Source organism: Ovis canadensis, chromosome 17 (assembly GCF_042477335.2).
Source record: "Ovis canadensis isolate MfBH-ARS-UI-01 breed Bighorn chromosome 17, ARS-UI_OviCan_v2, whole genome shotgun sequence".
Taxonomy (NCBI): domain Eukaryota; kingdom Metazoa; phylum Chordata; class Mammalia; order Artiodactyla; family Bovidae; genus Ovis; species Ovis canadensis.
Genome location: NC_091261.1, coordinates 64514608 through 64539821, shown reverse-complemented (window position 1 = coordinate 64539821; position 25214 = coordinate 64514608). Strand labels below are relative to the sequence as shown.

The following is a 25214-nucleotide window of genomic DNA, read 5'->3' as shown; positions in this document are numbered from 1 at the left end:
CCCTGTAATGCAGTGAATCTCTCATTTCATTGAGGGTCCAAAAGGAATTAGGATATTAACAACAGCTCCAACAACTGCACCAACTCGAAACAGCTCATTGATTTGGTTTCCAGCTCCTTTTCCAGCTTTAACTCTCTTACTCTCTGCAGCCTTGCCTGGCTCGTACCTCAGGGCATTCCTTTCTTGGGGCTTCCTCAATCCCGTGGAGCTCTTGTTCCCTCCCTAAGCCAAATTCTACCCATGCTTCCAGAGTGGTTTTAAACTTGTACCATCTCTTTCTCCAGTCTGCCCAGATTGCTCCAGCCCACAGTGTTTTTTCCCCCTCTGAATTCCCATTAGACTAGTAACTCTTGATGGGATTCCAAAAAGCTAAACTGAAACTTTCAGAGACCCTGAACTCTAAGGAGAGTGTAAGGAAGTCTGAGTTTTGATTTTTCTAAAGAAAACTTCTTTGATTTCTGAAATATCAAATATTGGGGTATATCTGTTTGATAATCCAGTGCTGTAAATTGCTTCAATCGCTGGTTCCTATCCAAACTTTACTCATCTTTCCAGGCCCAGATCATTCCCTCTTCTTTGATGAAACCTCCTGGACGCCCCTTTGACCTTTTAGTCTTCCCTAGTCCATTTTGGAAGAAGGAAATGGCAACCCACTCCAGTACTCTTGCCTGGAAAATCCCATGGACAGAGGAGGCTGGTAGGCTGCAGTCCACGGGGTTGCGAAGAGTCAGACATGACTGAGCGACTTCACTTTCACTTTTCATTCTCATGCATTGGGGAAGGAAATGGCAACCCACTTCAGTATTCTTGCCTGAAGAATCCCAGGGACAGGGGAGCCTGGCGGGCTGCTGTCTATGGGGTCTCACAGGGTTGGACACGACTGAAGTGACTTAGCAGCAGCAGCAGCAGCAGTAGCAGTCTGTTTTGACTGAACTTCTACAGCACACAAAATTTAGCACTAGGTTTTAGGATTCAATGTATTTGCTGTATTGTATTGTTAGTCTGGTTAATGACAGGGGCCATGTCTTATCCTTTTACTGTACCTTTTCATGGAGTCCAGCTGAGTGCCCAGCATGTCAAATTACAGAGCACACGAGCTTAGCCCATATTAGGAACTCCTTACCCTGGCCTCACACAACTAGGTAACTTATTGAGCCATTCTAGACTTGCCATTTCCTGAACATGTCATGTACTTAAATGCCTTTATGTCTTCCACTTGTCTTACACTATCAAAATCTTAATTCATTCTTATAAATCCAGCTCAAGTCCCACCTCTTCCATTAATCTTTCTCCAATCCCCCATGTCAAAATTAACTGTTTCTTCCTCTGAGCTCCTTGTTTTATACATTTAAAAAAACTTTTCTTTTTGCTGCTTAATGTTAGAATCTTCTAGACTGTGTGCTCTTTGAGAGAAAAAACCAGGTCATGTTCACTTTCTATTTTAGCATGTAGCACAGTGTCAGGCATGCAGAAGATATTCAATAAATATTCACATATAAATAAATGAATGAACTTACAATTTTATTCTCCAGTTAATCAAGTAACAGCTTGTTAATATCTTTGGTTTAGCCTTGGCATTTTCACAGATGAAGGTGAGAAAAGTCCATAAAACTATTCAATGAATTCTGGATTTGACTAAATAAATTTTGTGGTTCTGCTTAATATTTTATCTTATTTCAACCTTTAAGTTTGATGGTAGCATTGTTTATAAAGTAAAAAACTGGAATCAATCTAAATGTCCAGCAACAGGAGACATATATGAGTTTAAGACTTTCACAGAGAAAGTTTTTTTTTTTTCTTTTTCACCACCATCTACCTCCAGAACTTTTTCATCATCCCAACTGAAACTCTTCATGGAGAAAGTTTTAAATTATAACCTATAAAGTTTCTACTCTCTCTTTACCTAAAACTATTACTCACTTCTTTTATGCATTTACTCGACAATCATTTTTACTATAATTCCCTCATCTGGTTGGTAGAGTTTATTTACTTTAAAATATTTATTGATTTATTTTATTTATTTTTGGCTGTGCTGAGTCTTTGTTGCTGTACACAGGCTCAGTAGTTGCGATTTGTGTGCCATAGTTGTTGGTGCATGGGCTTAGTTGCCACAAGGCATGTGGGATTTTCCTGGAGCACGGATAGAACCCATGTCCCCTGCACTGGCAGGTGGATTCTTAACCACTGGACCGCCAGGTTAAGTCCCAGCAGAGTTTATTTTTAATCATTTAGTAAAGCAGTGAAGTTTTTTTTTCAGCTATAGTTAAGGAAATATATTATTGAAAATGCATTATAAATGCAAAAAAAATAATTTCACGTATACTGCAGTTCATAAATGGACAGCAACCTTTATGGATATATACAACTATGGGTCACATTGCAGGACAGCACATAGTTAAGAGCACAGGTTTTGGACCCTGGCTCCACCTGTTACAGTTATTAGCTGTGTAATACTGTAAAAGCCTTTCTATGCCTCAGTTTCTCCATTTATAAAGCGAGGATAATGGTATCCATCTCATAGGGTTATTTTGAGAGTTACACTAGTTCATACACATAAAGGACTTAGGACGGTGTCTGGTACATAATCAGTGCTTACTAATGGACTAGCTGCTAGCATATTATTATTTTCATCTTTCCCACGATTCTGATTATTATAATAACCACAATAATATTACTCCCCTGAAGTAAAATTTTTTTCAGGGAGCAAAATTTGTTCAATCTGGCTTTGCCGAACTGCTGTTTAACGAAATTTCCCTTCCTCTGTAAGTTGGCTTTGCTTCTAGAACCAATAAACCAATCAGTCTTTGCTCTTTAACAATGGGACCGGCTCCCTCATGAGGAGTGAACTGCATTGCGGTTACTCTACCGAGGCTGGAAAGCCATTTGCCACAAGCACTCCTGTCCTGATTTCTGCACTGAGAGAGGCTGAAAGAGATCCCTCAAAGGTCCTAATTTAATGAATGACCATATGAATCATTCTGAGGTTCCTTTCAAGCTCCAAAATTCTCTGCCTATTCACCAGGTTCTCACATGCAATGTTAAGCGGCAGTCTTGCCAAGAACCTGCAGTTCATACTCTGAACTGAGGCGGAAACAAATACTGTCACAGAAGAGCAGAAAGCTTAAATTTCTTTCTGTCTTCTGAACAATGCATTTCCACAGCAGTGAACCACGTTTGGTGACTCAAGTCTCTCAGCAATTCTAGAGAGGAAATTGTGAAATTATCGCTGTTTGCTGAGACAGTACTTACAGTTTGCCAAAAGAGGGAGCATGGGAGCAGAAAACACATTTGTCCAAGTCTTAAAAAAAAAATGTTTGTTTGGATTTAGTTTTTTAGTTTTTTATTTCTTTTGCAAGGATTGGATGAAACTAAATGACAGTTACAGACAATATTTTCTTTTTAAGACTATCTTAAGACAGAAAGGTCCAAGATTGAAAATAGACACATAACTTTAAACGATCTCTCTCTATCTTCCCCAGACAAAACATTCACCTTATGCCTGGCTGCCACACATCAAATTGCTCTAACTAAACTGCTCTCATTAAAAAGAAAGGAAGGAGGAGCTCAGGCCAGCAGTTCTCCTGAGTAGGGAAGCAATCACATATTCAATAAAAGTGCAACTTTCTCTCCTGGCTGCCATGGATTGTTTAAAAGAGAAGGATTCATTGTATATATAATCTAGATCTCACCTTTACTACAATAATGGAGAAGTTATTGAAATAACCAAGTTTAATGAAAGTTAATCATCAGGGTGCTGTTACTCACTCCCTAAGGCTAAACACTCCTTGGTGCCAAGCAAGAGGAATGATGTAAGCTCCTAGAACCTTTTGTAGAAACAAGTCTTGGATTCACACTCATTAGTCACTAATACTGGGTGAAAGCCTGTGTAAGACAAGGAGGTTTCTATATATCATATCCCTACAAAGTCATTTTTTCAATACAAATTTGATTGCTGCTTTTGTAAATGCAGCTTTGGCAATTTCCCCATTTGTACATATATTTTTAGTATTTTTAGTTTAAGGAACATATTCAGTCTCTTACTCAAATTACCAAAAAGTACTCTGTATCATGTTTAGCCTAAAAATTTAAGAAAGACACCTGGAAAATTCACAGAGCTTAAAAATTTTCCCCCCAAATTATGTATGTTATATAAACTAATTACATGATAGTTTAATGAAATGGTTTCTTTCATTGCTGCTGTCCACTGCATTAAAGCAATATGATATAAAATATTAATCTAAAGAACAAAGTTAAATATTCTACAATTTCCTGAGAGTTGGTTTAATTTCCATATGCCTCTGAACAATGCTCTAAGGTAACTCTGCTAACACTTTCTAGACCTGGAAAACACATGACCTTAGATTCAGTTATTAACAGATTTATAACAGAAAAGACATTATATTATAAAATTCTTCTTAAAGGACAACCTTTAAAGTTGTATTTTTCCTTAACTAATACAGAAAACAAGATAGGCAGTGGCTTTTTGAAATTTATGGTTTAGTCAGTCCCATGCAACAGCTGGCAATACTGGGTCCTAGTAGGAGAAAAATCTGTGAACAAAGAAGTATATTTCACAGGCTACATTTTTTTCCTTAATTTGGGTCATCATGTGGAAGACGAGATTATTTTCCAAAATGATTAGGCATTCTCATCAATTAGCCAGCTAAGTATCAATCCTGAAGGAAAAACGTAATAAGCTCTTCTTTTGTAAGTGCCACCTGTCAAAAACTGTCAGAGTTAGTCAAAGCTTTTTACTGTTCCAATCAAATCATAAAATGAGTGGAAAGTCACTGTATAAAACCCATTAAGCTATGTTACTAAATGTCCAATGTTACATAAAAACTATAAATAGCTTTGCACTTTTAGGCCTTTTTTTCAATTTGCTTTTCTTGAAGTAGTAATGATGTTCTGCTTCAGTGAATAAAATAATTTTGGAGCTGCCTTAGTGTTTAATCCACATAACTCTTTCTGTGTGGAATGAAAGCAAGCAGTAATCAAATCAGAATTATAAGCATTCCTTGACGTATCTCTTGCTAACAATTTAAAAAATTAAGAGCACCAAAGATAGCAAAGACTGAAAAAACTAGTCACTAGGCTTAATAGTCTTACAAATTGGCATTTCTTTGGGGAATAAAATGCTGTTTCTGGGAAGGGCATCTAGTCTTTTTCAAATATTTTTAAAGGAATTCATACTCTAAAAGGAACATCACTTACTACTGGCTTAAAAATAACAAGCCAGTAGCCAACTCTGAACAAATACAATGTCCAAAAACTGATTATTGAATTAGTAAGGGTTTGTTTCCACACACTGAACACAGTCTTTGCTCTTTTAGTACATGGTTGATCCAATAGTTGATCTAAGGGCCAAGTGAGAATTCTGATAACTGATATTTGTCCAAATAAATAGTTAAAGTAAGCTGAGGACCAGATCCAAAGCACTTAATAACACTGAAATACTTCTCTTTTTTCTTCTTACAATATGTTAAAAGAAGTTTCTTTCTATACTTTCCTGGTAAGTTCTTCCATACTCGGATGGATCCTATCTATTCTGGTGATAGCTCCTAGAAATGTAAGTAATTTCCATGCTAATGAAATTCTCTAATTATCAAGAAAGACAAAAAAAGGGTAGGACACATTTGGGAACAGACACCCAAGGCCATTAATCAAGTTTGTATATTTTGCAAGGGTGGAAACAATTTTTTTCATCAAAATGTTTTTGCTTTGTTTTCTCCAGGAAAGCTAAGAAGAACGAACCCAAGAAGGACACGCTAACCATTTGAAATCTGAGTTTTCAAGTCTAAAATAAAGAAAATTTGAAAAGTATATTGAAACTGAAATGAAGTAAAGGGTGGCATATGAATTTAGTATCTTTAAGGAAAAATTAAAGACATCTTCAGATACCTTGTCCAAATGAAGCAGAGATTGGAGGCACTTTGACAGTTTCTTATATTTAAAATAATAATGCCCAGAACCTACTGTGTTAGATTTTTGGTGAAAATAAGCAATAATCTTAAATTTAGTACAGTACTATACATGAATACTTACTTTAAAAAGATTAAAATTTATACTATATAAATTTTAAATAGCCATGATATGTGCACCAAGTTTTATTTGCCTTTAAACAATACAAATAGAACAAATATGTGATTCAAAATATTAAATGTTCTTGAATTGTACAGAAGAAAAAGAAACTGAAGTGAAACTGTAGGAATTGCTGAACTTCAGATAAACGTTTCTTCAAAACAAGAGATATTAGTTCCTAAAAGATTTCTCTAAAGTTAAAAAAAGATTAAGAAAAACATTAAGCCACTGGGTTATTATGTTCAAACAAAAACTTACATGTTTCTTAATGGACATGTGTTTACATTTACAGATAGTAAACTCAGTCTCTTGTCTTATAAAATAGAAGACGCCACTGATGTATAAACTAAGCGAAATAATAAAAGCCTCTTTTTCATATTAGAAACTTTTAAAACCTAAATCTACCTTAGCATTATTTTCCATGAAAACTTAATAGAGAATGGCTAATCTGAAAGCAAAATGTTGAACAAATCACTTAAAAAAAAAAAAGAAATACACCGTGGGATTTTGCTTATAGCTAGCAGCATCAACTAACGCCCCTAACAATGGCAAATGAACTCAGAGTATCAGCCGGTCCTCTCCTCCCTCCTGAATTACCTGACCAATGGAAGTTTGGGTTTGTTGTTTCAGAAAGCACTGTTTCTTACATTCCATCAATTGTTCAAAATCATGCCACATTTTTGCTTGTTTCATATTTGGACCATGACTTTCTCGTACAGCTTTTTGTTTTTCCCGGAGTTTCTAGCATTAAAAAAAAAAAAAAGAATAATTAAATATCATATAGGGATTTACTTCTACTGCTCTAATCAGAAGAATATGGTATGCTTTGTACATCTGATAAATAATAGCTAAACCAGATGATATATGAAAGCTAAGATGATAAAAGTTAATTAAATTTACCATAGATCTAAGACAACCTGAAGCTAAAAAGAACAGAAAAATAGAAAAGAAGGGGAAAATAAGGGAAATCAGGAAAGTGGAGCAGTATCATGGTATATAAAAAATGCAGATTTTGGAAGTCAGAAGACTTGAGTTCCAACCTTGGCTTTGTCACTAGCCATAAGGAAGACAATTTCTCTGGACTGTAGTTTGTTCAACTGTTAATTAAGATTAATAATAGGAGTAATTATAAAAGTATCTGCTTTATAATACTATTTTTTTCACATGACAATAGATATAGAAATAATTACAAACTATCATGTGTTATATATGTTATTATTATTAAATATTATATTCTTTCCTAAATCAGTATACTCTAAGGGTATGCTCTATGCCCAAATAAATCAAATTGTATGCAACTATTCTTCAAGGAGAAAGTCCAGTGATATTTTTAAAAGACTCAGATCCTTATCAGAATTATTTTTGTTACTAATAGCCTACATATATAGTTCCACCTTCCAATACTGTTCTACTTACTGACTAAAATTATAAACAGGAATAGGAACATTTTTCAGTAAACTGCGAACTGTTCTTTGGCTCTGTGTTATGGCAAATCAAGGAAGAGTGACAAAGAAAAGATCGCACAAAGTCAGAGAGACAATGAGAGGAAAGAAAAGTAGGAAGGAAAGAAGAGAAAAACAGAGATGACAGCACACACAGAAGGAAGCAGAGAGTAACAGAAATACACTCACTGACACAGACTGTCCGAAATCACCAAGAAGGGCAGAAAAACAAGCAAAGATTACATGGGAACACCCCCATCTTTTCCTCTTTTAGTATGCAGGGTTGATCTAACAGTTGATCTAAGGACACAAGTGAGAAGGCTGGTGGTCGGTACTTGCCCAAATAAGAGGCTAAACTAAACTGAGGCCAGATTCAAAATGCTTATTAAAGACTGCCCTTCCCACCTATGGCTAAGAAAAGCAAAGTTAACAGCAGACAGCAAAACAAAACAGAATGAAGAAAATATAATTTAAATATAAACAGCAAATTTTTGACACAATGCCTGGCATGCAAATACATCTACTTAACTCTATGTTACAAATAAAGTATCTTACAACAAATATTTTTATCCTTATAAACTAAAACAAAAGTAGTAAGTCAGATCAAGAGTTTTAAGAGTATTGAACCTGATTTTAAGATTAAGGTACTACTTAACTGTAACTTTTCTTATATTATTGGAATAATTTCTTTTTCAAAAATCCTAACAACCAATAAAAGCTATTTAAAGAACCAAAGACAGAATGCAGGCATTGTCTGTATCAAAAATATTAAATTTAATTTGCTTCATAACCATATGTGTTTGAAACCTTTAACTTTATGAATACAACTGACTTTATAATTTATTTTTAATGTTATGTCATATACTACAGATTTATTTTATGGATAGTTGTAATGCACAAAAAATATTTGTCACAGATTTCATTGTTCTTAAAAGGAAGAGGTGGTACAGGAGGGGGAAGGTTACAACTTTGAGCATCATATTCCACGGCACTTGGTAAGGCAAAGTCTAGTATACGATAGTGTGAATTGTAGCACTATAGCTTGGTCTCATTTCAGAAACTCAAGCTGGCCTGAGGAGGTCTGTGGATGTCCAGTCTGCTGGTTTGGAAGACTTACGCTATTGTCAGTTTGAAAGTCTAGGTATATTCTGTGTTTGCTTTGAAAATTCAGATCTATTCTAAGAGCGAGAGGATCAAGAAGCTTTCTTTCTTAAGTGATACAGCCAGACAATCAGGGCATGAGCTAATCAATGGCTCATTTTGCTCAAACATGCTTGATGTCAGAATATTGCTACTGCTTTCCCCTCAAATCTTGCAGTATAATAAAACACTACACTGGGAGGGGAAAGAATAATCATATTTAGCCATTAAGTTTGAGTCTATGAAAGGATTCAAGGTTTGGCAAATATTTCTCTATATACAACATCCATTCAGATACTAAACAAATGAAGTGGAGGAATAGTTTCATATGAAAAAGTGCATTACTTCACTTAAAAAATATCTGGATGAAAGTCTATTATTGACAATCATACTAAATCCTAAAGCCCCCAAAATCTCTAGTTAAAATACTATACAAATGTGTCTACAACTTGATTCAAATACATACATTTGAACATGAAAGTATCCAATAGCTAAACTGTACAATGTATTGATTGAAGCAAAGCCCTACTGTTAATTTTTACTTTCAGAACAGAAAAGCCTATATTTATATAAAATCATTTCCAGGCTGCAGACTCAAGAATATTTGAACACTGAAATGAAACACTGACATATAGTTAGTATTTTAAAAGAAAAACTGCAGCTAACAATTCCTAACAAATGATAATACAAACTGGACACTCCTATTAGAAAAACTAAGAGGAAACTTCAATTTTCAGTAGTGAAACTCAGTAAGAAACAGATAAAATGGTATATCATGAAGCATGGTTAGCATTCACTATGTAACATGGTCTTAAAATCATTGAATATTAGAATCAGTTAGAGAAATCAGTTAGTCATTTACATCCTGATGGTCAAGGCCCCTACCACCTCTTCCACTAGGAGTGTCTCAGGGAACTGAAAAAACAAAGCTCAATCATACACTCCTATTTTTAGTAGTCCTCATATAAGACTGGCAGGTAGGGAGTGAATATCTTAAGAAAAGTTTTTTGATTATTTTTAACTGAGTCAATGTTTGTAAAGGACTTAGACCAGGCCCTGGCTCATAGTAAGAGCTTTGTGCTTATTAAATAAAATAAATGAGTAAGTTTATACTTATCTTATAAACAGAGATACCTGGGAATAATGTGAAACTTGTAGTTCATTCATTACATGTGGCATTTTGTTATGTATGAACTTTTTATTTAAAACTAGATTTCTCCCTTTCCCCCAAAATCTATGTGCCTTCACTTTTATAAAAATAAATTTCTAAGGAAGAGTCTTCATTTTTCAAAGAGAGTAAGAAAGTTCTAATTTCCCCTATAACTTAAAAAAAAACTGACAATGACATAACCATGTCCCGTAAACCTGAATTATGCACACATTAAAAAACAAACAAATATTCTTACCTTTCCAAGATTTTCCTGTTCAGCAATATTTTTGGTATATTGTTCCCTAGGGAGTCAATATAATGATATAGTTTACATTTACTTCAATTGATTTGATCATACAACTAAATTATAAATCAACATATCTATCTAAATATATTAGCTAATACAGTTTAGAGTACTAGAGTCAGAATGAAACCCATTATCAAATACTCCCTTTTCTAATCTTTAGTTCATCTAATAAACAATAATATAAGTAAAAAAACAAGGCAAAATATCATGTAAGAAATTAAGTACTATTTGTGGTTAATCTACACTTAAAACAATAGCAATACATTTGCTTAAATTACACTTTTTTGGAAGAGGCTTGCAGAAAAGAGAGAGGATACACATTAAAAAAATAACAAACCACAATAAATATCATCTAACCCTGCAATCCAACTTCTACGAAGCCTTCCTACAGAAAAACTCTTAAAACTTAATAAAAATAAAAGCAAAGACTATTCACTTCACCATTGCTTACTGTAGTAAAAATCTACAATCAACTAAATGCTGATAGATGGGGAAATGTTTAAATAAATTATGGTACATCCATTCAGAAGAATAATACAGAGTTGTAAAAAAAGAATGAGGTAGATTTATAAATACTAAACTGGACAGAATTCTAGATAAATGAGGTATGGCAATGTAGACAACATTTAATTTTTGTGCACTATACTTGATAATGGTTACTTTTTATTTTTATAAATATTTCTTTTGTAAGCTAAAAAATTATAAATTTTTAATGTAAAAAATATAAATAATATCATATGGTATTTTTAAACAAAAGTATAATTATATTTTAAGACAAAAAATAAGATTTAAAGTGTTAAGGACAAAAACTGAAGAATGAAGACAATGGAACCAATGATAAGAAGAGAAACTTTAGACCTCAAATTTGTATGGAAAAAGACTGTATTTCTGTGAAAAGCTACACAGCAGTACTCAAGAAGAAATTACATAACACAAAATTGGGAATCTAAGAAATCATAAACCACAAAGACAAACTCTAGCAGGTTAAGTGAAGAAAGATTTGCATTTGTGTAAAAAAGGGAGGTTAACGTCTTTAGAACAGAAAGAAAGGCAATCAGAAGTACCCGAAGTCCTTACAGAGATGAAGTGAAGGTAGAATTTGTGCACAAGGATAAAAGCTAAAGGGAACAGACCCAGTCTGGATGAACCTTCATTTTGCCCATAAAATTTATGAGACACTAAGTCAGTGTTTGCTTTTCTAGCTCTCCAGTGAAAAACAGCTCAGTGGATATAAATGACATATTACTCAGAATAATGTATGATTATAATTAAGAGAACTTTAAATAATTCATTTATTACCCCAGGTCTGAGGAATGTCCAAATTGTTTTAGGATTTCCATTTCTATTTTATCAAGAAATCAATAGGTGCATGCTCATAACACTAATATGTAATTTTATTCAATTGATTTACTCAAGTAGTAATTACAGAGCACCTGTTCTATACCAAGTATGTCCTGGGATTTCAAGAAGAAAACAGGGACAGACAAAGTCCTCACTCTTCAGGAACTCATACTATACCATTTCCAAAATACTGCTGCAAACATTACATTGAACTTGAGCTCCTATGGCATATATTGTTCTCTTTATTTTATAGATGAAAAAGTGATATATCCAAGATCACAAAACTAGGAACTGGAAAAATCAGGTTAGAAACAAAATTTTATTGAGTCCCTTTCTAGAACTTTGATATATAACATGCTGCCTCTTTAAATAAAATTACATTTTACAAGTGATCTTTCAAAAACAAGCTAATTCCTTAGAACTTTGGCCTTACCAGAAGGTACCATAAAAGTAGAAAATGAAATGACATAAAAAATATTGTGTCTACACTAATAATAAATTTTACATATGTATCAGTGAGTTTAGAGTATAACTTCATTTTATTCCTAAATATTCTTATCATGTACTTCTCTAGTCAGGGTGCAATATTTTTCTATTGGAAAACTGAGGAATGGTAAAGATTTACAATGATTTTTAAAATAATGGAAATCTCCTTGGAAGTCCAGTGGTTAAGACTTCTCACTCCCAACACAGGGGGCATTGGTTCCATCCCTAGTTGGGAAACTAAGATCCCACATGGTGCACTGTGTGGCCAAAAAATTAAATAAATAAAAACGATGAAGAGGAATATCTAGAAAACAGATCAGAAAACCAATAGCTCAGGAGCAATGTTTCCTTCTTTATTAATTGCATTGATAACTTTGGAAGAAAAGAAACAATTTCTAAAACTTTTATTTTTCAAGAACAAAATTACTTCTCACATTAGTGAACATTAGTATCGACTATATAGATTTAGAGAGCAAAATTTACATGCAATAAAATAATTTGATTAAATACATTCAGTATGTTTAATATGCTAGAGTATTAAAAATAATATCCTATTTATAGGATGTTTTCAGCCTGGCTTGCATTATATAAAGAAATTTAGACTCTGCAAAACATTCTACTTCTTAGATTCCTTTTTATAATACCAATGTACTGTTGTTGTTCACTTCCTAAGACATGTCGGACTCTTTGTGACCCCATGCATTGCAGCATGCCAGGTTTTCCCATTTCACTATCTCCTGGAGTTTGCTCAAACTCATGTCTATTGAGTCATGAATATCAATGTATAAGCTACTAAAAATCTCAACTGCAATCTTGAATAAATGTGAATCCTACACTTCATTTGAGTTCTTATTGAATGGTAAAAGCAAAGCATTTGAATTGTGATTAAGGGCAAAGAAAGTTTATCTTGTTCACTACTGCATATTTTTTTCAAAGCTAGCAATTCAACTATAAACGTATTTTTAAGGCAGCATTTATTATGTTATAGTATGCTAGAATTACAAAAAGAAAAAAATCACCATATTAGGGCTAGTAGTATTTATACATTCTTCGTTTCAAAGGCTGGCACTCTGCAATCATAGAATTTCTAGCTGAAGTGCAGCTGCTCACACTGCAACAATGAGCACACCAATGACCAGAGTCCAGGCTATGTGGGACTTTAAAAATAGACCAAATTTAGTGCTTATAAAAAAGCAACCATGAAATTATACGTAATGCTACATGCATACATACTCAGCTGTGTCTGACTCTTTGTGACCCCATGGACTATAGCCTTCCAGGTTCCTCTGTCCATGGAATTCTCCAGGCAAGAACACTGGACTGGGTTGTCATTTCCTACTCCAAGGGATCTTCCCAACCCAGGGATCAAACCTACGTCTCTTGTGTCCCCTGCATTGGCTGGCAGATTGTTTACCACTGCACCACCTGGGAAGCTCAACGTATTCCTGAGGAGGGGGTAATGGGGATTAAGTGGCTTAATGGCTATAAGAGTTTCTGTTTCAGGTGATGAAAATGTTTTGGTAATCTATAGTGATGGTTACATAATATTTTGAATGTAATGAATACAACTGATTATACACTTAAAAATGGTTAAAATGGCAAATTTTATGTTATATGTCTTTTGCCACAGTAAAAAGTAAGCAAGCAAGCAAGAAAAATTATATGTATTCTTACTTAGTCAGGAGGGCTGGACTACCCAGAGGATGTTCAACAAGATCTAATTCTAAATAATATCTTACTATTTGCTTATTTAGGTACTCTGTATAATTCCATCTTATCTTCTATAGATGAAAACATTAAGTAACTCAATATAAAAACAACAAAATTACTTGCCTAATTGCTTTTCTTTTTTCTTGTTGATCAGAGGAGACATATGCCTTCATTTCATCAGTAGCACGACGAAGTTGTACTTCTAGGTTCTAAGTGGAAAGACTATGTTTTAGGTTAAGCCCTTGATACAGAAAAATCTCAGAAAAGTTTCTGATCCAATTTTCTTTGTCTTACCTTAATCATACAGTTTATATAATGGTATCTACTTTCTTCTTGAAGACACTCCTCACGGAGCCCTCTGACTTCCTAAAAGATAATTTTAAATTGGCAATATTATCGAAATAATAATTAGATACAGAAAGGATAACCAAATGCACAACAAAAAAAATACTATCAGAGTATTTCCTCTTCTGTGCCAAAACTTTATTGTATCAGACTAGGTTGCAATCTTATCTAGAGACATGCATACCACTCTACAACCTATAAGTTCAGTTATTAAGTAACTACTGTGTGCCTAGCTCTGTGCTAGGTGCTGGGGACAGAGAAGTGAACAAGACAGGTCCCTGCTCTCATTCAAGTAGAGGAGACAGATATAAACAAGGAAATGTGTAATGAAGGCAGTTGCAGATGGGGTAAGTGCTATGAAGAAAATTCTGCAGTACAATGTGATAGGGGTACTGAGTGGGCGAAGTTAGACAGGTGATTAGAGAAGATCTCTAGGAGGCGGTAACATTTAGGCTGAGACCTAAAATGGTGAAAGAAAAAGAGAGAGAAAGGCAAAGAGCTGGTGGTAGAGTATCCCAGAGAGAGAAAAATATATGCAAATCTGCCCCTGAGGAGAAAACAAGCTTGGCCTGTTTGAAGTACAAGAAGAAGGCTAGTATGTCTGGGGTCTGTAGGTGAGGAGGAGAGCATGTGGATATGAAGTTCATGGAGCAGGTAGGGTCTTGAAAACCAAAGTTTTGAAGTTAGATTTTAAGTGCAACAGGAAGCCGGTAGAAGGTAGTTTAAGTGTTGTACTGGTTTCTTTGGCTGCTCTATGGAGAATAAACTTTAGGGAAAGGCAAGTGTGGAAGGGGAGAGGAGGTTGTAGGTTACTGTGGTAGTCAAGGAAACACATGATGGGGCCTGGACTCTGGCAGTAGGGGTGCAGATGGAGAATTTAGGGTGTGTACATCAAGTTTGAATAATAAAAATCTCTGCAACTTGGTAGACAGACTCAAGGCATGAGGGCAAAGATCTGGGAATCTTTTGACATTGGTGTAGTGGAAATATGCATACAAAGTCAGTTTCTGCTAGGTTGTTAAAATAAGAACTATCTTCTTACCTGTTCTAATTTGGACCGATTGCTTTCAAGGCCTGCAGCACAGCTATCATACTGGGATTTCTTTTCATCACACTCTTGGGTTAACTCCTAGTATGAAAAGGGTGATTGATTGAATAAATGAAAAAAAAACGAAGGCCTAAAAGGTGACTCTGAAACAATACATGCCCTTGTCAGTCTTGTAACTTAACTCTAAGCTTCTTGGCATACTAACGAGTTATTTATACAACAACCAGATATTTGAGCATTATGACAGATGAAGGCGCTGATAAAAAGAATAGCTGCCATGTATTAAGTTGTGTGCCAGGCTCTCTGTTAGAAGCTGGGGATACAAGAGTGAACAAAAGAGTCAAAAATCCTTCCTTTCAAGTAATGCTCAGACAAGTAAACAGGCTGAGTGCTACGAGAGACAAATGCAAGGTGTTACAGGAGCACAGGCAACTCTCATTGGACTTAACCCAGGCTTGGGGATCAGCAGGGACAACTTCCTGGAGAAACTGATATCTAAGCTGAGGTACCAAGGATTAGTAAGAATAGTTAGACAGACTAGGAGACAGACAAGGAGGAGAGTGTTCAGAAAAAAGGAACACTATGTATTAAGTCTTGGAAGATTAGAGGGAAGGACAATTTAGGATGTGTAAGTAGTTTATTATACTGGAGCACATCTAGGAAGTGTGAGAAGGGGCTGAAGACTTTGGCAGAGGCCTGATCAGAACTTTGTAAACCATGTTAAGGGCATTTGAGCTTTACCCTTGATAATAACTAAATCTTACAACAACCTCTTAAGGTAAATACTAATATCCCCACATTGTGCTTAGAGAAAATTCACAGAGGACAAGTATCTTGCAAAAGATTATATGGCTGGAAAGAGGTGTTAGAATTTGAACTCAGGCTGTTTGAGTAGTTTCATGCTTTTTTCTAATGTAATATTTTGAAGCTGCTGCTGCTGCTGCTAAGTAACTTCAGTTGTGTCCGACTCTGTGTGACCCCATAGACGGCAGCCCACCAGACTTCCCCGCCCCTGGGATTCTCCAGGCAAGAACACTGGAGTGGGTTGCCATTTCCTTCTCCAATAATATTTTGAAGCAGATAATCTGAAAATTTGCTACCAACACCTAGAAATGCTAGAAGTATCAACAAATGCTTAATAAGGTAGGGTAAGCATCCTTTCAAATCGAGAGCTAACTGAACTCTCAAAGAAGTAAAACGAATTACCAGAGTTAGAAACAAAGGATGACAGCCTGTGGATACCCTTGGTGAAGGGAGTTGGGAGTCAATCTTGATAACAGAATGATTAGAATGGCTAGGCAGGGCAAAAGACCTTAAAATCTGTGAGTAAAGGGTTACAACCAGGCCAGCCTGGGAATGACCTTGGTTTTACATAGCACAGTTTCCTTGGGAACAAGAGAGTTAACATTACTGGGTAATGTTGTGTGGTGCTTCTATTGCTGGATGGGATTGCATCTGGGTTGGGGTGACTAGCAAAGTATAAAAGATTGGTGGGAAAAAGATGCCATGGTTTTTATGTATCAAAGTGACCTACAGACATTTGAGGCTCTCGTGGTTGACAGTCACATACACACCAAATAGGAGAAGGGGCAATAGAGGCTATGTACTTGGGTAGCTGTTGGGCCTGTAAATGAGATGAAGATACTATAGTAGATGAAAGACTTTTTCTGTCTGTGAGTCTGATGGAAAACCGATCAGTAAATGTAGCTATGTTGCTTCAGAAGCAGATGGAACAAAGGTGCCTGTCCTCAGCAAGTTTGGGATTTGGACTTACCCTGTGTCCGTGACCTAAGAACTTCCAAGCTGAGACATTAACTCAAAATTAGCTCCAAACTTGTGACATTCAGAACAGAGAATACAAGCAGAACAACAGCAAAAACACCCTGGAGGGACACACCCTCCATCCTAGCTGCCAGGATTCAAGAGACAAAACCCTACTAAAGGTAAGCTCACAATCCAAAACTATAAATATGCAGGGAATAATCAATCCATTATGAGTGAGAATTAGAAGATATAAAACAGTAGGAGTAAACCTCCTCTAGCAGGAGAATACTAGAAATAAATCTATTAAATAAGTATACTTAACATTTTATTAAAGGAGGAACTGAAAACAAAAGACTGAAAAAGGTACAGTGAGTAAAAGAACAGACAAAAATGAAAAAGAAGTCACTGAAATTAAAACTAAGTAGGCAACATAAATATAAGATTAGCTCAGGAGATAGAATGAGTTAGAAAACAGAGCTGAAGAAATTATCAAAAATTCATCACAAAGAGACAAAGAGATGAAAATATGAAAATGAGGTTAAACAACAGAGAACAGAATAAATACATCTAACATACATCTAACAGAATTGCTGAAGAACAGACCAGAAAGACCAGGGGAGAGAATATTTGAAGACATGTAGAATATGTCCAGAATTAATGAGAGACAAAAAGCATGAATTGTAGCAGAGCAAATAACACTAAATCTATACTTAGATCATGTCAGTGAAATGGGACACCACCACCGACAAAGATAAAAATACTAAAACTATCTATAGATTCAAGGGAATCCCTATCAAAATACCAATGGTACTTTTCACAGCACTAGAACAAATAATTATAAAACTTGCATGGAAACACAAAAGACTCTGAATAGCCAAAACAATCTTCAGAACGTAGAACATAGCTGGAAGTACCATATGCCCTGACCTCAGACTATACTACAAAACTACAGTAATCAAAACAGTATGATGTTGGCACCAAGGAGAGACACATAGATCAATGGAACAGAAAAAAAGCCCAGAAATAAACCCACACACTTATGGTCAATTAATCTATGACAAAGAAAACAAGAATATACAATTGAGAAAAGACAGTCTCTTCAATAAGTGGTGCTGGGAAAACTGGACAACTACATGTAAAAGAATGAAATTAGAACATTTTCTCACACCATGTACAAAAATAAACTCAAAATGGATTAAAGACCTAAATGTAAGAAATCATAAAACTTAGAAAACATAGGTAGAATACTTTTTTTTTAAATCTCAAATCAAGAGTTTTTATTGTCTCTTTAAAAGATCACAACTGAGTCCATAGAACCATCTGCTATCCCATCTGCAGCAGGATCACTGAGATCTTATTCATCAGCCTACTGAACTGTTCCTTTTTCAGAAACATAGATACCATCCAAAAATTTTCTGATATCCTTGTTTTTAATTGTGGTGGCTTGCTGAATCAAAGCAGCTGAATTTGACACAAGTTCAATGTCATTTCCTTCAAGAATCAACTCATCTTTCTGGGCTTGAGATACTGAACAGGCAACCCCTGGCCTCATTCGAACCCTGCGTATATATTTTTCACCCAAAAAATTTCGGATTTCCACAAGAGAACCATTCTCCTGAGTAACAACGTTGATGGGGAAGTGGGCATACACCGACCTCATCTTGTAATGGAAGCCCAGTGTAACACCCTTGATCATGTTCTGTACGTGACTACAGATTGTGTGAACAGTGGCCAGTTCCTTTCTGTTTCCCCACTATTTGTCAACATGGAGCCCCTTCCTTTTCTTTCCAAGGAGACTGAGTTCTACATTGATGTGGTTGAAGTCCGTCCGTAGGGTGCCTCTGGGGCCCTTCACAATAACTGTCCGTCCCTTCAAGTTAATGTCGACATTTTCTGGGATGTCGACAGTCTGATTGCTGAGAATGGTCTTCATTTTCTCAGTAGATGTGGCAAAGAGCGGTAGAATACTTTCTTACATTAATAAATCATAGCAATATTTTTTGGATCTGTCTCCTAAAACAAAGGTGAAAGTGAAAGTGAAGTCGCTCAGTTGTGTCCGACTCTTTGCGGCCCCATGGACTGTAGCCTACCAAGCTCCTCTGTCCATGGCATTTTCCAAGCAATAGTACTAGAATGGATTGCCATTCCTTCTCCAGGGGATCTTCCCGACCCAGGGATCGAACCCAGGTCTCCCGCATTGCAGACAGACGCTTTACCGTCTAAGCCACCAGGGAAGTTACAAAGGTAACAAAGGCAACAAAGGCAAACAAAGGTAACAAAGGCAAAAATGAACAAATGGAACTTAATTAAATTTAAAATCATTTTCATAGCAAAGGAAACCATCAGCAAAACAAAAGATAACCTACTGAGTGGCAGAAAATATTTTTAAATTTATTGGTGATAAAAGGTAATATCCAAAATATATAAATAGCTCATACAACTCAGTATCAAAAAAAAAAAAAGGCCCAGTTAAAAAATAGAAGACCTGAAGAGTCAGGTTTTTACCAAAGACATACAGATGGTCAACAGCACATGAAAAGATGCTCATCATCATTAACCATCAGAGAAATACAAATCAAAACCACAATGAGATATCACTTTACACCTGTCAGAATGGCTATCACCAAAAAAGACCACAAATAATTTGTTATTCATGAGGATGTGGAGAAAAGGGAATCCTTGTACACATTTGGTGAGAACGTAAATTGATGCAGCTACCATGGAAAATAGTGTGGAGGTTCCTCAAAACACTAAAAACAGAACCACCATATAATCCAGCAATTCCATTTCTGAGTATATATCCAAAGAAAACAAAAACATTAATTTGAAAAGATATATGCACGCCAATGTTCACAGCAGTATTATTTATAATAGCCAAGATATGCAAGCAACCAAAATGTCCATCGAGAGATGAATGGAAAAAGAAGATGTGAGATACACACATACACACACACACTATGGAATACTACTCAGTCATTAAAAACAAAGAAATTTTGCCATTTACAACAACATGATGAACCTGGAGGGTATTATGCTTATTGAAATAAGTCAAAAAGAGAAAGACAAACACTATATGATATTACTTATATGTGGAGTCTAAAACAAACTAGTGAATATAAGAACAAAAATTGAAACCAGTTGTAGGGAAGATATTACCTAAAAAGAAATGAGAATTAAATGAATAGCATATCCATCAACACGACAAGAGAAAAGAGAAAGCAATGAATATAGTTTTTTCTGACCAAGTGACTATTGAAGAGGAAAAACAAAGATGGTTTACTTTTGGCAATGATTCTTTACTGAGAGAACTACTAAAAGAAAACAAAATAAGGAAATTTCATTTCAGGAAGAAGGAAACTGAATCCAGAAGTAAGGAATAAAGTACATGAGGCAATGGTAGGAATTCCTAAGTATGTGGGTAAATCTAAACAGGAAATGACTGTGTGAAGTAGTAATTATTATAACAGTAATGACTACCATGACAACCACTTTTAGAGTTGAAGAAATAAAATGGAAATTAAATACCAGAGGATAAGAACACATGTGTAAGGCAAGAGAGGGTATGAAATCATTCTGAGGCCCTTGTATTGTTCAGGAGATTAACAATTGTTCAGCTGACTAACTTTAGGCAAGAAAAATGTGCTAAAAATATAAGAGTAAACAATACCAGAACAGGAGTAGAAAAGGAAATAAAGGGAAAAAAGAAGATAAAGAAAACAGGATTGGTACAATGGAAAGTAGAAAAAGAAACCATAGGAAAAGCATAGTCAATAGGATGTGCAAAACATAAATAACTTCCAATGTATCAATAATAAGAGAAAATATAAACAGGACTAAACTCACTAATTAAAAGACAAGTTCTCAAACTGGATGTAAGAAACTATATCTACATGAAATCCCCTATATGATATTTAAGAGACATATGTAGAACAAAAATAAGGATGCAGACAGCTGAAATTAAAGAAAGACATACCAAGCAATACTAAACATAAGAAAGCTGGCACACTTATATTAATAGCAAACAAAATAAGACCCTTAGACAAAAAAGCACTGCAAGGAATTGAGTCATAAAATAATGATAAAATGAATAATTTACCAGGAAGTATTTTTTTTAAACCAGGAATCTTTTTCTAAATTGTGGTAAAATACACATAATCTAAAACTTAACTATTTTAACTATTTTTAAGGCTGCAGTTCAGAAGTATTAAAACATTCACATTATTGTACAACCAATCTCCAAAACTCTTTTTATCTTGCAAAACTTAAACTCTACATCCATTACACCAAAAGTCCCTACTCACCAGGAATTTTTGAACAGGCACATTCAAGAACCTTGATCTGATAAACACATGGAGAACTCAGTACTCAACAACTGGAAAATATATTCTTTTCCAGATCAAGTCATTAAAAAAATTATGTTGGCTTCAGCTCTCTCCATGTCCACCCTTAACTCCTGAAGACTGTGGAGCTACTCTTTAAAAATCCTCAAGGAAAGAAAGCATGATGTAATGATTTTTATGCCCAATCAAGCAGCGATTGAAATATTTAAGGCAACAAACTCTAGAAACCTAAGAACTCATCAGGGAATATCATTCTTCTAAGCTTTGAGGACTCTATTAGAAAACAAATGAGAGACAATAAAAAGTAGCAGAATGGGTAGTGAGAGGATTAGTAATGAGCACTGAGTCTAACAAGTACAGGTATAATACTAGAGCCAAAAGGGAAAACTAGTATAACAGAACAGAAAGTAAATGTAATACGCTCTGACAATGTAGACATGATACGTAAAATCTGCAGGGAGGGGAAGGGAAAAAGAAGGTGGAAGGTAGAATGAGTAAGCTGGTTTCCTCAGTAAGCGGTTTTCCATTGCTGGGGATGGTAAGGGAAGGGCAACAGATACAACTTAAAGCTGATGAATCAAGTCATAGTATAAGCATATTACATGTATAAAGGCAAACAGTAAGAAAGAGAAATGACCAAAATGAGGTGCTAAAGGAGAGGGAAGAAGAAGTTTAGAGGAAAAATATCAATTTCATCATTACTCATAGTGGGAATTAATAGATACTATCAAAGTAATGAAATATTAATGGCGGCATTACAGATACAACCAGTAGAGCAAAACCACAAGCCAGAAAATATGAGAGAGAGACAGAGACAGAGAATGAACAGAGGAATTTATTTTTATAGGCTATAAAGTCAGAAGCAAAACATAATAAAGTACACAAAGACCAAATATGTTTGCATATCAGTAAATAAGAACTGGCTAAACTTATTTATTAAAATAAACCTGTCAGATTATATCATATAACAAAACACAATTCAAGATCTATTCAGAGACATACCTAAAACAAAGCAACTTTTTAAAAGTTGAAAGCAAAAGATGGGCAAAAGGATAGCAGGTACAATGAAAACAAAAGGAAGAAGACATTAATACGTCAGAGTTGACTTCTGCCCCCTCACCCCAAAAAGCCTTTGTATTTTTTTAAGACAGTAGAACAAAGGTGTGGAGAGCAAACTTCAGGAAGCCAATAAATAATTACCTATTCATTAATTTTCAGAAAATTTCTAGAAAATACACAAAGAGCTGTTAACATTATTTCTAGGGAGTGTGCTGGGGTGGGATGTAGAGAGAGAAATAATTTCAATTCTTTCCGTTAATAATTCTTTAGAGTTTGAATTCTTGCCAAGAGCATGGTTTTACTTCTATAAGAAAAAACAATCAATAAGAAATATTTCAGTGAAATCAATAATTACCATATTATATACTCTAAAACAAGTATTTTAGCTTTAGCAATTACATGTATTATGCCATTTAATTACATATAATTTAAGGAACAGTTTCTAAAAAACAAACATGAAACTTCAAGATGCTAGCTAATTCCAGATAATTATAAAAGATTTAGATAAATATAAGTTGTACATCTTAAGTTGTGACGCTCCAATTTTCAAATGATTATGAATATTCAATTTATAACAAAATGCAAATACAAAAGAAGGGAAATGTATTAATACTTCACTGTAAACTTTCCTAAATTTTGAGAGTTGTCCATTAAAACAAGAAGTGTAAAGTATTTTTTAAGTACTCCTGCACTTTAACACTATGATAGGGGCTTCCCTGGTATCTCAGTGGTAAAGAATTTGCCTACCAATACAGGAGACACAGGTTCAATTCCTGATCCAGGAAGATCCCACTTGCCGCAGAGCAACTAAGCATGTGCGTCCCCCTGTTGAGCCTGTGCTCTAGAGCCTGGGAGTCACAACTGCTGAACCCACAAGCTGCAGCTACTGAAACCTGTGCTCCCTAGAGCCGGTGCTCGGCAGCAAGAGGAGCCACCACAATGAGAAGCCCTCCCACCACAATTAGAGAAAGCCAGTTCACAACGAAGACCCAGCACAGCTATAAAGAAAGAAATTAAATTATTAAAAAAATGATAATACATCCATGTCGTTTCAAGTGTTAGATATACTTAAACAAGTTAAAAATAAATACCATTCAAACTAGAGAACAATTAAGAATTTCAGTTACTATTTGGAAATAGCTCAAAGTCAATGAAGTAGCTTTTTTTTCAGTATACTCTTCATTACAAAAGGTTCCTGGGTAAAAAAAACTATACAGGGATGTAGGAATTGACATATGGAGATAAACAAGATGAACATTAGGGACTCAATAAGGTAACTGAACTCAAACATTTAAAAAAACCAAATGGTTGATAAAAACGTGGGCAAGTTCTATACTCTTTTCTTTTTTTTTAGACTTTTAAAACTGTGGTAAAATACTCATAAAATAAAAATAATCAGAATAAATAAAATACTTATTTATTATTTTTTGGCTGTGTTAGGTCTCAGCTGTGACAAGCTGACTCCTCTCTAGTTGTGGTGCACGGGCTTAGTTGCCCTGCCATGTGTGGGATCTTAGTTCCTCGACCAGGGATTGAACCCACACCCATGCATTGGAAGGCAGATTCTTATCTACTGGACCACCAAGGATGTCCCACTTAAACCCATTTTAAGTGCACAGTTCAGTGGCATTAAATATATTCACACTGCTGTACAACCATCATCACTATCTATCTACAGAACTCTTTCCATCTTCTAAAATTGAAACTGTCCCCATTACTTTTCAACATGGCAGAAGACAGAGATGGAAAGCTTACACGACTTCGGTGCCCTTTGATTTGATGAATATGTTAAGAACTGAAGAGCTGTATTATCTGGGAATGGTGGTGAGATAGCTATATTTCTTTGAAATGGAACAGGCAGGAAGTACTTGACATACAGAGAAATCCAGTTAAAACACATAAAAATGAATTTCAGGTTTTGGTTATATTTTATAATAAATGACTTTATAGAATTTAATCTAGTATATGGTTTAACTGAGAAAATCAATTTTTTTGAAAGGCAATAGTATTCCTTCCTTTAAAACTATTGCTAATAGTTAAAATGATAAATAACTTTTTAAAACAGTTCTTATGTATTAGTCATTGCTACTGCTAAAGCATCGCCACGAACAAAGCTAGTGGAGGTGATGGAATTCCAGTTGAGCTATTTCAGATCCTGAAAGATGATGCTGTGAAAGTGCCGCACTCAATCTGCCAGCAAATTTGGAAAACTCAGCAGTGGCCACAGGACTGGAAAAGGTCAGTTTTCATTCCAATCCCAAAGAAAGGCAATGCCAAAGAATGCTCAACTACTGCACAATTGCCCTCATCTCACATGCTAGTAAAAAATGCTCAAAATTCTCCAAGCCAGCCTTCAGCAGTACGTGAACCATGAACTTCCAGATGTTCCAGCTGGTCTTAGAAAAGGCAGAGGAACCAGAGATCAAATTGCCAACATCCGCTGGATCATGGAAAAAGCAAGAGAGTTCCAGAAAAACATCTATTTCTGCTTTATTGACAATGCCAAAGCCTTTGACTGTGTGGATCACAACAAACTGTGGAAAATTGTGAAAGAGATGGGAATACCAGACCACCTGACCTGCCTCTTGAGAAACCTGTATCTAGGTCAGGAAGCAATAGTTAGAACTGGACATGGAACAACAGACTGGTTCCAAATAGGAAAAGGAGAATGTCAAGGCTGTATATTGTCACCCTGCTTATTTAACTTCTATGCAGAGTACATCATGAGAAACGCTGGGCTGGAAGAAGCACAAGCTGGAATCAAGATTGCTAGGAGAAATATTAATAACCTCAGATATACAGATGACACCACCCTTATGGCAGAAAATGAAGAGGAACTAAAGCCTGTTGATGAAAGTGAAAGAGGAGAGTGAAAAAGTTGGCTTAAAGCTCAACATTCAGAAAACTAAGATCATGGCATCTGGTCCCATCATTTAATGGGAAATAGATGGGGAAACAGTGGAAACAGTGTCCGATTTTATTTTTTTGGGCTCCAAAATCA

General features: G+C 35.3%; 1 protein-coding gene and 1 pseudogene across 1 annotated transcript in view; both read right to left on the bottom strand.

The window, feature by feature from the left end:
- Nucleotides 1–3323: 3323 nt before the first annotated feature.
- Nucleotides 3324–25214, bottom strand: part of IFT81 (intraflagellar transport 81) — a 154536-nt gene continuing 132645 nt past the window's right edge. Inside the window, exons 16-21 of the mRNA XM_069557822.1 lie at nucleotides 15045–15131; nucleotides 13952–14023; nucleotides 13781–13866; nucleotides 10070–10115; nucleotides 6729–6822; nucleotides 3324–4718 (exon numbers count right to left, since the gene is read on the bottom strand). Of these exons, the coding sequence (XP_069413923.1) occupies nucleotides 4639–4718; nucleotides 6729–6822; nucleotides 10070–10115; nucleotides 13781–13866; nucleotides 13952–14023; nucleotides 15045–15131 (465 nt within the window). The 3' untranslated portion in view covers nucleotides 3324–4638. The remainder of the gene's footprint in view (nucleotides 4719–6728; nucleotides 6823–10069; nucleotides 10116–13780; nucleotides 13867–13951; nucleotides 14024–15044; nucleotides 15132–25214) is intronic.
- Nucleotides 18166–18755, bottom strand: LOC138422640 (large ribosomal subunit protein uL6 pseudogene; annotated as a pseudogene).